Here is a 12,442-nt window from a genome sequence, read left to right on the forward strand (position 1 = left end):
AGTATAATTTAGAGGTAACTATATATTTGACAGCAAGCATACACAGTGGGTAATATATGCAATATGAAGTTGAAATTCACAGAGTTTGGAACACAGTGAACAGTGACTGTATAATTGCCTTTGAATCTCAGTCTGACTGGGAAAGTGATTTGATGCCCAGTCCCCATGAGAATACAGAGATCCATCCCTCCCTGATGGCTGTGGGACTTCAGATGTTGACACTAGTGATCAATAAAGAAGGTTCTTAAGAGTGAAGAGTTTGAGATTACTCTTTTTTTCACCAGGATACATCCAATTTACTTGATAGTAACCAGATGCAGGTAGTCAATATATACAGTCTATATCCTTATCAAAATAGAAAACCAAATGAACAAAACAACAATGCATAAATAACAAAACTTCAAATGAATGGGAGGAAAACCAAATAACCAAAATAATCAAAACTCAGCCACACTTAAATAGAGGAGCTGCGCTAAGCATTTTTTGCTGCTCCTTTTGCAGAAGAGATTTACAGCCTGTGTCTTTCCTTGGAGACATAGTAGACAAGCAGTTACTGATGGTAATAATGTTTTCAAGAGGAGTGGAAGTAGGTCTGTTTTGTTGGAGTGGGGGTATTAAGGACAAAGCCATCCAATACTGAGTAGAAATGATATTACAGACTTTGTCTCAAAGTCTTTCCAATGTTGTGAACTGATCTCCATGAAAATCTTCTGCATGACCCATCAGGACAAGTACAAATTTACACATCCACAGTCTTTCTGGATGACCAGCAGCTCTTGATTGATGTGCATCAACACTTATCTGAGTCCCTCCAAAAGTGTACACTTGCTGGAGGGAGGGGAGGTGAAAGTACGGCCTATTCAATCCAAAGAAATCAAACTAAAGGAGGAAAATGCAGTCCAGAATTGCTATGGACATTACAGATGAGACGCATAGTGGTGTATTTGCTGTGCACACTTAGTTCTCCTCCTGTAGCACTTCTCTCCAAGGGAGATCTTGCTCTGGTCTGTGTCTTGTTCGAGTTTCTCCTGGAGAATTTCAGACCTAGCAGAGCAAGGGAAAAAGGTTTAGTGAGGGGTTGTCAATTCAGCTCTCCCTCTTACATCAGCTCTATTCAGTTGGACAATCCAGCATGACCTGTCAGCTGAGGTCAGTCCCTGCATCCCCAGGTGTCATAGAGTACCTGGGCTTGGATATATACCTCAGCTTTTAAAACTGCTAGAATTTGAACTGTGGACCATACACTGTATTGGAATTTAGAGAAAAAATGAGCGTATTTTTCCACTGGTCCAGATATATTATGTTGAGTAATAACATTGTAGCTATGTCTGAATCTGAGTTCAAAAGAGGGATGAGCAACCTAGAATACCATGTGGATGCCTTCTGGAGAACATACCTAGAATTGAGGTAAAAGTTCTGATTATGTTTGCAGTGAAGGAACCTGCCTAGGTTCCATTTTAACCACTGTACCTGCAAATGCACAGAGAAGCCATCTCACATCAAATCCATGGGAATTGCATAGATCCTGTAATCACTGAGAATATGCTCCATGCAAATCTTCCCAGTGCACACACGGACATTAAAGGTGATTGTGATGTAGAAACAGAACAGCACCCCTGTAAGTCTATGGCTAGTGCAAGGCAGTTTGTGAGAGTACAGAAAAGAAAATGTCCTCAGATCTTTCCAGAGAGATCACAGGAAGAAAGGAGTAGAACATAGCAAGAAATCCAGAGGATCATATATATTGTTTCATGGGCAAAATTCACATGAACTGTACCAGAACAATACTCTGAGTAGCTCTTTAGCTGCCTGAGGCTGAAATCCATGTAGGTGGTCATTCACCCAAAACAGGTACTTATATAGGGAAAGGATATACAAATGGATTCTTCCAGCCTGTGTTCCTACCTGAACATTAATGCTTAATGTAAAGACTCCCCAGTATATGCTGGAGGCATAAAAACAAATGTTGAGTGGGATATGTACATAGTGAATAGAGCCTATAGATAGCTCAGTCAGTGATGTGCTGTCCTCTCATAAACTGACATAGACTCAGGGTTCTTTCCCTATTACCAATCTTGCTTTGCAAGTTCCCAAGGCTGTGTAGAGCAGTCTTGTTCCCCAGCAAAGGATCATATGTTGGTGGTAGACTAGACTCTTGTTCTTGTTCACTGTTTCAGACTTTCCCCAAAGTGTGCAGCTTCTTCTAATCTGAGCTGTCTTTACCATAGCCTGAGTGACTTCATGCCCAAAGCTAGAATCATAGGAAATCTCCATAACCAGGATCCAAATCAACAATTTTTCTCCCCGTAATGTGATTGTGCAACAGATATTTTGAGTAAGTACGTAAAAGCTTGCATGGATTTTCTCAGACTGAATCAGAATCTATGGAAGGGCTCCACCCTATGGTACACTTATACTCCTTGCCTGATGGACGTCTGGATAGATTCTCCTTCAGGGCTACTCTGGGACCACTACAACACTGATGTGCCCTAGTTGCAATGGCAATACCTCCTCCTTGTTGTGGAATCACTGGGTTAACTAAACCTTCTGTTCCACTTTCTGAACATGGCTTCTCATAGGGCTACCTGTTCTTACACTCCCAGACCCATCTGAATTTCATCATTTCTCCTAACTCCATTGAGGCTGAAATTAACTGAGAGAAAATGATGTTGATTGACAGCACTTGCAGAATGCTACACAGATAACATAGGGGAGAGCTTTAGATTATCTGTGCACCTAAAGGGGCTCCTGACACTGCCCTTTTCTTGCACCACAGCATAGCTATGGGACTTTTGCTGGATGACAATACAATTCCAAGCAACTCAAACTCTCAGTGAATATAATCCAAGCCAAACTCCCAGGGGAAGTTGTAGTGTGCCAAGGTAGCTGGAAAGAAATGGTAGCAGGCAATGTGGAAAGCAACCTTGGAGAAGACACAGTGAGTGACACATCCTTCCAGTGGGCTTTCACAATTCACAAAGAACAGAGAAGCCGCATAAACTCATGGATTTTATAGAGAAGCCTAGCACTTACCGCCCTGTACTCCTTTCCTTTGATGTGCTCCAAAGGATTTCAATGCAGATCAGTAGTTTTGCCCCTAATCACTTGAAAATCTAACTTTACAGGTGTTTTTGTGTCCTCTTTTTGGGGAGTTGCATTTCTACAGGACTTTATTTTCCTGCTTCTACACCATAACTAAAAGGGACCTGCAATCTCCAGGCCTGTACCATTTGTTACCACTGTGAAAAACGACTCACTTGAACATATTTCCCACTCCTCCCCCAGTCTTCACGAGATAATTCTGTTACGGTATTTTTGAAAACAGATTAAATTAATACCTTAAGTGTCCTTTTGCTGTACAGAGCTGGATGGAGATGCCAAATGACTGGGCAGCTGTATTTCATGTTTCATGGATGTAAATTGAGCTCTTTCGTAATGAGTACTTTTCTCATGAAACTTGGAAATAGAGGGAAACACATTCACTACTGCAAACACAAACACACACAAACACACAGAAATACACAGATACTCACTTGCACGCACAAATGAAAACTTTGATCTTGTGCAGCACATTTCCTGTTGAGTGAGGAATTAGTGGGAGCTATGCTGTGTACAAGTCTCTTAGACTCAAGCAGGCTGTGCTGCCCTGGCCTGTACTCGTTTCCACTTCAGGAAAACTTTCTATGCAGATACTTGCTGGTCCTACAAGTAAGTGACATGTTCTGCACAGATAGCCTAAACAACACAACATCAAATTCCCAAGAGAGAAATTTCTAGGAAAAGATACCATCAAGCGCTATGCTGACTCATCATAGACCCCTCACTAAAACTACCCTGTTTCCTTCATAGAAGACTTTGGAAGCATCAGAGAAGACAGTGTCTCATGGTCATTTACCAGGAACTTTTCATCACATTAGAGTTCATGTGATATTAAAACAACCTCAATGTCAGTCAGAAGGAGGCTAAAGAAATAACATACCCTGACTTTTCTGAAATGCAGCACTGTGTACAGTATTGAGAGGGAATCTATCCTGAAAGAATGCCATGCCCATGATATAGTCAGCAAAGCAATGTCAGCAGAGGGATGCACTCTAGGATTCCATGCAAGATCATGGTGAAGCCAATAAGACAATCCAGAATCTTCCCGGGGGATACCTCTGTTCAGGTAAAGTGAAGAAATCTAATCCTTATTTTGAAAATAGTTGAATGTTTTAAGAATGTGTTGAGACAAATAAGAGACAGGGCTGTACCTGGAACTGGACCGGTGATGCAAAGACTGCTGGCCAGCACAAAACAGGAAGCTTCATGTTTGTTGAGAGACCTAGGCTTAAAGGACGAAGTTGGATAATGACTGGACAAAATTGCTTGTCATTAACTGGCCTCCCCGCATGCTTCCTAAGAGGCAGATCAGCACAGCAATGCAACTTTCTTGGTGAGAATTGGGGGTATATACGGATAACTTTGTTCTTGAAGTCTCAAATCTCTCATGCCAACCCTCAGCCTTTGAGAAACCTTTTCCACATCCTCGGTCTTCTATCCAGCTTCAGATTGTAAGGCCCACATATGAACTCTCCAGGAGCACTCAAATAAGACAGGACTGACATGCTGCTCCTCAGGCTCTGTAGTTACCCAAGATCTATGAAGCATGAAGACACCATCTTCATATACAGGGAGAAGAGGGGAGGAAGAACAAAAGCCACCACAAATGACAATGAGAACCGGTTCTTTGCCATTTCCACCAGCCTCTCCTCCTTGAAAACTACTTACTTCCTGGAGTCTCACAAGATTTCTGTAAAGAAAATGAGCTCCAGGCTTTTGCTTCATCTCTCAAAGCCCTGTTCTAGTCTAAAGAGGGGCTCCCACATAACACCCTCCACACATAATGGCATGTAGTGCTGTGATGTGTGATCAACCTATCTCCCTTAATAAACTGCAGATTCTCGAAGAGCAAGAGCATTTGCTTTCCAAACATGCAGTTTCCTGAAGAGGGGCTATCTCCACAGAAAGCCTTGTAAACCATCACATGAATGAACACTTGGATGAGACAGAAGACAGTACATGGATCAGCCAATAGACAGTTTGTCTATGTTTATGGTAAGACATGAGGACAACCTGACCCTGAGGCCTAATCCTACCTGCTGTTGCTTTGCACTGGGGACACAGATGTTCATTCCGGCCTCTTCACAGAGCCTTTTTGCCTCCACAGAGGATGCTGGCAGTTCAGTCTGCTCCACCAGCAGTTCTCTCTTCTCATTCAGCAAAATCTGTATATTGTTCTTCAATTGAGCTTGTTCACGCAGGAGCTGGGATTGCCTGATGCTGAACCACAAACAAAAAATGGTAAACCCAGCCAGCTTCTATTTGCCTGTCACTCTTGCAAGTCCAATCATCCCTTCAAGGGTCCTCATCCGCAGACATCCCCAGAATAGAGCCATACTGTACAAGTTAGCACCAATTAGAGGAGGTCAAATCCAGAATCCACATTCAACATGAATCAAAGTACTTCTGAAAATCCTGACACTGAGACGGTTTATATAAATCCAGGAAGAAGAAATGGTCCATATGGGTGCTTATATGTCCATGATATGCTAAAACCATCTTCACGTAGTGGGTAAATCCCCTCTGAGGGGTAATAGAAGTCCCAATAGCTATACAATCTTTCCATGTGTTTCTCATGGATCACAGATCTTTAAATCTTCTGTCAGAGTCCTAGAGATTCAGAGTTGATTGATATTCCCATCACGGTACAAAACTTTCTATCTAGAGGATCCTTAATGGGGAAAATAACAATTGGAGGGTCTTCTACACCCTTCACATGTAGGACAACTGAGTCCAAGAGCTACAAATCTAAGACCCTTGCCAGGAGGCAGGCTTCGTGTTAAAAGTCAGACACTACAGAACCAGAGCCCTGACTTTGGTCAATGTCATACAGGACAGGAGCATTCCCTGGCTAGTGCTGGGTTCTCATCTCTGTCAGCGACTCACCGGTATGAACTGTTCACTTGTATGAGCTCCTTGTACCTCTCCATGGCCTCACTTATTGAACTGGTCATCATTTGCATAGCCATCATTCTCATCTCATGTTCGGATTGAAGTATTGGCAATTCGACATCCAGCCTGTTGTGGGGCATGGCCCAAGAAAAAAATAACCATCTGAACTCAGGATTTCAGAATTAAGTGAATTGTAAATTAAAAAAACCCAATAAAAAATTGAAATTTAAGAAATGTGGGGAGAGGGAAGAATGTGGCAAACACAAAGACCAGAGCAAAAACACAACTGTGAGACTCCAACAACAATTCTTTCAAGGAAATAGTTCTACGCAAATCAGCAAAGAGTTATTTTGAAATATGGACATTTCCTAAGACTGTGGAGATATGGTTCCCCCAAGACCATCTGTACTGCAGTGGCTTGGGTCTAACAGATAGTTGTGATGATATTTCTTTTGTTTTGAAAACAGGGATTCTCAAACCTTGTTTCCTATTGTTCCATGAATTCCCAGAGGGAATAACTACTTTGACAGTGTAGAGGATTTGTAACCCCTCCTTCCCTCAGGAGGGTCCTATCTACCACCTAAGTAAATACAGGGTGCAAAGTGCTCTGTTGATCCATGTGGGCATCCCCACTATCATGACCTGCAAACTGTCCATCAGACATATCCTAAGATCCCATGAAACTCCCCAGACTCCCTGACCGAGAGCTTAATACCCACAAACACTTTCACATACTTACATACCAATCAATATACAAACACAAGCAGAATCCCAACTACATGCATGGAGGTGCCATAGATTCAGTGTATAATGAAAAAAATAAGAGGAAAAGAGTGATGATGTGCAGGCATTTCATTCCCTCACTTACAGGCAGCAAGTGTGACCAGGTACTTTTAGCTGTTGACAGAAACAACGATAATCCAAGGAGCTCAGGGTCAAGTACAAAAGAGGTTGACCCTAAACACACAGGACCTAGCTTGTCTCACAAGCAAATGTCTTCCAAATCTCCTAAAATCCAGGATGAGAGGTAAACCTCTCTTGTGCTAAGAGGAAATCTTGGGTTAGCAGAGAGAGAGCACAAGACAGTGAACAGGTTACTGGCCATAATGACTACCTGTGGTCCCAATCATCATAGATATAAAGGTCCAGGATTTGATAAAGTTCATCCCTCTCGAATTGACACTTCTGCATTTCAAATTTGAGTTCTTCCAGTTCCTTTAGACGCTCCTCTTGCTTACTGACATTTTGGGATGGTGCCTTCCTACCAAAACCTGTAGATAGATAAACCCTAGTGAATTTGCATATTTGATGGCCCATGGGCAGAAAAGATCATTCTGAATGCCAAAAGGAGGTGAGGAAGGGGAAATGGTAGAGACTGGGTGAATCCCTTAAAGAGCAGAAAAGCTTTCTTAAAGGTGGATTCTTAAGCTATGTCCCTCTTCCCAACCTCTAATGCCATACACGTGCCACACTCACTATTACAGGACCCCTCACCCTGAATAGTATAACCTGACTGATACATAAACATCTGGGACGTTGTTATCTCATATCAGATGTGTTTCAGTTAATCCTGGAGTTCATACTGCTTAGCACCATCAGGCTCTAATCATGTGTGTTCCACCCAAAGTGTCTGAGAACTCAATTCAAGACTAGGGGTGCATCCTTCCTTGTTCTCACCATCAGAGACTTATGTAACCTACAGTAATCTAGAGGATGAAATGCTTCAACTCCCAACCATGGATGGTCACATTTTTAATCTACAGTGCCTCCTCCTGCCATTCATTGACACTCACAATTAAAAAGCTTCCAGAAAAGAAACTGAAGGCTTACCACTTTCTGGCTTTCTCTCAAATTAAAGATCAGGAACTCCTGACTCTTGGTTTGCCTTTGAGAAATCCCAAGGCTCCTGCCTGTAAGGCCTAATCTTAGAAGGCACATCTCAAACATACCTCCTTGAGGATGTTCCCCAACTCTGCCCAGGACTCACCAAGCCTTCCCCAGAATGATTTCCTTCCTTCCAAGGAAGATGAGAGGAGGTCATCTTCCTTCAGCCTTGGTGTGGTCTCTCCTTGATCAACACTTTCCTTCTGAAATAGCCTGAGCGGCTGGCGAAACATGCCTGTTTGTGAACCCAAAGGGAACTGAAGTAATATCCCAAAGGCAGTTGGTGTCACCACAACACTGGTGACATCACAGAAGATTCTAGGGATCTCTTAGATACAATAGATTGTCCAGTGAAGGGCTTACTGATGATGCCACTGGGAAGTTCTATGACCTACCTGCTGACTAGCTCTCCAAAAATTGATCAATTTCTGTGCGGACCCTTTCCTCCAGTCTCTCATACATCACTGGGAATAGCATTTGGCAACTTCTATTGCTAAGCTAAATGTTTCTCTGTGCATCATTAGAAGTCAACAATGCTTTTGCTGGGGAGGGTTGCTTACAACCTGAATGAGAGAACAGATTTTTCTTAGCACCCAAATCTCTAGGGACCAAGAAACAGGGAGTTTTTTCTTAAAAGTAAATCTACTACTCGAGACAATGCATGTGACACACATTTCGATTCCTAAGGTTTTCCTTTTTATGGAGGCCAATACGTTTCTTCTAGACCTCTGAGTATATAAAACCTGTAAATATTTGCTAACTGTGCAGTCCTTGACAGTTGACATTGTTTTTATTTACATATCCATGTATTTCACAAAATCAATGGTCTATTATCTTATTTTTTAGAATAAAAACATGTGGTGTGTGTGAGATATGTATGAGGTGTTTATGAAGATTGTGTGTGTGCGTAACAGGAGAGTGCATGTGGTGTGTGTGAGATATGTATGAGGTGTGTATGAAGACTGTGTGTGTGCGTGAAAGGAGAGTGCATGTGGTGTGTGTGAGATATGTATGAGGTGTGTATGAAGATTGTGTGTGTGCGTGACATGAGAGTGCATGTGATGTGTGTGAGATATGTGTGAGGTGTGTATGAAGAGTGTGTGTGTGCGTGACAGGAGAGTGCATGTGGTGTGTGTGAGATATGTGTGAGGTGTGTATGAAGACTGTGTGTGTGCGTGACAGGAGAGTGCATGTGGTGTCTGTCAGATATGTATGAGGTGTGTATGAAGAGTGTATGTGTGCGTGACAGGAGAGTGCATGTGGTGTGTGTGAGATATGTATGAGGTGTGTATGAAGACTGTGTATGTGTGCGTGACAGGAGAGTGCATGTGGTGTGTGTGAGATATGTATGAGGTGTGTATGAAGGGTGTGTGTGTGCGTGACAGGAGAGTGCATGTGATGTGTGTGAGATATGTATGAGGTGTGTATGAAGAGTGTGTGTGTGAGTGAAAGGAGAGTGCATGTGGTGTGTGTGAGATATGTATGAGGTGTGTATGAAGATTGTGTGTGAGAATGAAAGGGTAATGAGCAGACGTGTGCATGATTGTGGGAGTTTGAGAAAAGAAAACTGGAATAAAAAAGCAGAGTGCACAAAAGAATGCAGAGTCTGTGCAGCCTCAAGCTGAGAGAGAAGGAGAGAGAGAGAGAGAGAGAGAGAGAGAGAGAGAGAGAGAGAGAAAACAATATAGCTCTCTTGTTTATGCCTGTTTTCCTGATTTGAAAGTAAATATTGACACCGCCGGAACCTGAAGGAAACAGACCAGATAAACAGTTCTCTGCACCCAAATCCCGTGGGAGGGAGAGCTAAACCTTCAGAGAGGCAGACAAGCCTGGGAAACCAGAAGAGACTGCTCCCTGCACACACATCTCGGACGCCAGAGGAAAAAGCCAAAGACCATCTGGAACCCTGGTGCACTGAAGCTCCCGGAAGGGGCGGCACAGGTCTTCCTGGTTGCTGCCGCGGAAGAGAGCCCCTGGGCAGCACCCCACGAGCGAACTTGAGCCTCAGGACCACAGGTAAGACCAAATTTTCTGCTGCAAGAAAGCTGCCTGGTGAACTCAAGACACAGGCCCACAGGAACAGCTGAAGACCTGTAGAGAGGAAAAACTACACGCCCGAAAGCAGAACACTCTGTCCCCATAACTGACTGAAAGAGAGGAAAACAGGTCTACAGCACTCCTGACACACAGGCTTATAGGACAGTCTAGCCACTGTCAGAAATAGCAGAACAAAGTAACACTAGAGATAATCTGATGGCGAGAGGCAAGCACAGGAACCCAAGCAACAGAAACCAAGACTACATGGCACCATCAGAGCCCAATTCTCCCATCAAAACAAACATGGAATATCCAAACATACCAGAAAAGCAAGATCTAGTTTCAAAATCATTTTTGATCATGATGCTGGAGGACTTCAAGAAAGACGTGAAGAACTCCCTTAGAGAACAAGTAGAAGCCTACAGAGAGGAATCGCAAAAATGCCTGAAAGAATTCCAGGAAAACATAAATAAACAAGCAGAAGCCCATAGAGAGGAGACACAAAAATCCCTGAAAGAATTCCAGGAAAACACAATCAAACAGTTGAAGGAATTAGGGATGGAAATAGAAGGAATCAAGAAAGAACACAGGGAAACACCCCTGGATATAGAAAACCAAAAGAAGAGACAAGGAGCTGTAGATACAAGCTTCACCAACAGAATACAAGAGATGGAAGAGAGAATCTCAGGAACAGAAGATTCCATAGAGATCATTGACTCAACTGTCAAGGATAATGTAAAGCGGAAAAAGCTACTGGTCCAAAACATACAGGAAATCCAGGACTCAATGAGAAGATCAAACCTAAGGATGATAGGTATAGAAGAGAGTGAAGACTCCCAGCTCAAAGGACCAGTAAATATCTTCAACAAAATCATAGAAGAAAACTTCCCTAACCTAAAAAAAGAGATACCCATAGACATACAAGAAGCCTACAGAACTCCAAATAGATTGGACCACAAAAAAAAAACACCTCCCGTCACATAATTGTCAAAACACTAAAAGCACAAAATAAAGAAAGAATATTAAAAGCAGTAAGGGAAAAAGGTCAAGTAACATATAAAGGCAGACCTATCAGAATCACACCAGACTTCTCGCCAGAAACTATGAAGGCCAGAAGATCCTGGAATGATGTCATACAGACCCTAAGAGAACACAAATACCAGCCCAGGTTACTGTATCCAGCAAAACTCTCAATTAACATTGATGGAGAAACCAAGATATTCCATGACAAAACCAAATTTACACAATATCTTTCTACAAATCCAGTACTACAAAGGATAATAAATGGTAAAGCCCAACATAAGGAGGCAAGCTATACCCTAGAAGAAGCAAGAAACTAATCGTCTTGGCAACAAAACAAAGAGAATGAAAGCACACAAATATAACCTTACATCCATATATGAATATAACGGGAAGCAATAATCACTATTCCTTAATATCTCTCAATATCAATGGCCTCAACTCCCCAATAAAAAGACATAGATTAACAAACTGGATACGCAACGAGGACCCTGCATTCTGCTGCCTACAGGAAACACACCTCAGAGACAAAGACAGACACTACCTCAGAGTGAAAGGCTGGAAAACAACTTTCCAAGCAAATGGTCAGAAGAAGCAAGCTGGAGTAGCCATTCTAATATCAAATAAAATCAATTTCCAACTAAAAGTCATCAAAAAAGATAAGGAAGGACACTTCATAATCATCAAAGGAAAAATCCACCAAGATGAACTCTCAATCCTAAATATCTATGCCCCAAATACAAGGGCACCTACATACGTAAAAGAAACCTTACTAAAGCTCAAAACACACATTGCACCTCACACAATAATAGTGGGAGATTTCAACACCCCACTCTCATCAATGGACAGATCATGGAAACAGAAATTAAACAGTGATGTCGACAGACTAAGAGAAGTCATGAGCCAAATGGACTTAACGGATATTTATAGAACATTCTATCCTAAAGCAAAAGGATATACCTTTTTCTCAGCTCCTCATGGCACTTTCTCCAAAATTGACCATATAATTGGTCAAAAAACGGGCCTCAACAGGTACAGAAAGATAGAAAAATCCCATGCGTGCTATCGGACCACCATGGCCTAAAACTGGTCTTCAATAACAATAAGGGAAGAATGCCCACATATACGTGGAAATTGAACAATGCTCTACTCAATGATAACCTGGTCAAGGAAGAAATAAAGAAAGAAATTAAAAACTTTTCAGAATTTAATGAAAATGAAGGTACAACATACCCAAACTTATGGGATACAATGAAAGCTGTGCTAAGAGGAAAACTCATAGCGCTGAGTGCCTGCAGAAAGAAACAGGAAAGAGCATATGTCAGCAGCTTGACAGCACACCTAAAAGCTCTAGAACAAAAAGAAGCAAATACACCCAGGAGGAGTAGAAGGCAGGAAATAATCAAACTCAGAGCTGAAATCAACCAAGTAGAAACAAAAAGGACCATAGAAAGAATCAACAGAACCAAAAGCTGGTTCTTTGAGAAAATCAACAAGATAGATAAACCCT

At 42.1% G+C, this 12,442-nt stretch overlaps 1 protein-coding gene across 2 annotated transcripts; it reads right to left on the minus strand.

Annotated features, from left to right (window-relative positions):
• Positions 1 to 4: 4 nt before the first annotated feature.
• On the minus strand, positions 5 to 8,172 carry LOC134480326 (uncharacterized). Of its 2 annotated transcripts, XM_087564538.1 has the most exons (6): positions 7,979 to 8,172; positions 7,106 to 7,262; positions 5,986 to 6,117; positions 5,136 to 5,319; positions 3,339 to 3,456; positions 5 to 1,044 (listed from the first exon to the last, which is right to left on the minus strand). In XM_087564538.1, the coding sequence occupies exons 1-5, from the start codon at positions 8,106 to 8,108 to the stop codon at positions 3,340 to 3,342; spliced, it is 720 nt and encodes a 239-aa protein (XP_087420664.1). In that variant the 5' UTR covers positions 8,109 to 8,172; the 3' UTR covers positions 5 to 1,044; position 3,339.
• Between the last annotated feature and the right edge of the window lie 4,270 nt (positions 8,173 to 12,442).

The sequence above is a fragment of the Rattus norvegicus genome, chromosome 9, assembly GCF_021556685.1.
Source record: "Rattus norvegicus strain SHRSP/BbbUtx chromosome 9, alternate assembly SHRSP_T2T, whole genome shotgun sequence".
Taxonomy (NCBI): Eukaryota; Metazoa; Chordata; class Mammalia; order Rodentia; family Muridae; genus Rattus; species Rattus norvegicus.

Excerpts from the sequence above, each read along its gene's own strand:
- LOC134480326 (XM_087564538.1), bottom strand. The coding sequence starts at position 8,108 with ATGTTTCGCCAGCCGCTCAGGCTATTTCAGAAGGAAAGTGTTGATCAA. Across the intron at positions 7,263-7,978 it reads ATCATTCTGGGGAAGGCTTG|GTTTTGGTAGGAAGGCACCA; the intron begins GTGAGTCCTGGG and ends ATCTATCTACAG. Across the intron at positions 3,457-5,135 it reads CCAGTGCAAAGCAACAGCAG|TTTCATGAGAAAAGTACTCA; the intron begins GTAGGATTAGGC and ends TCTATTTCCAAG.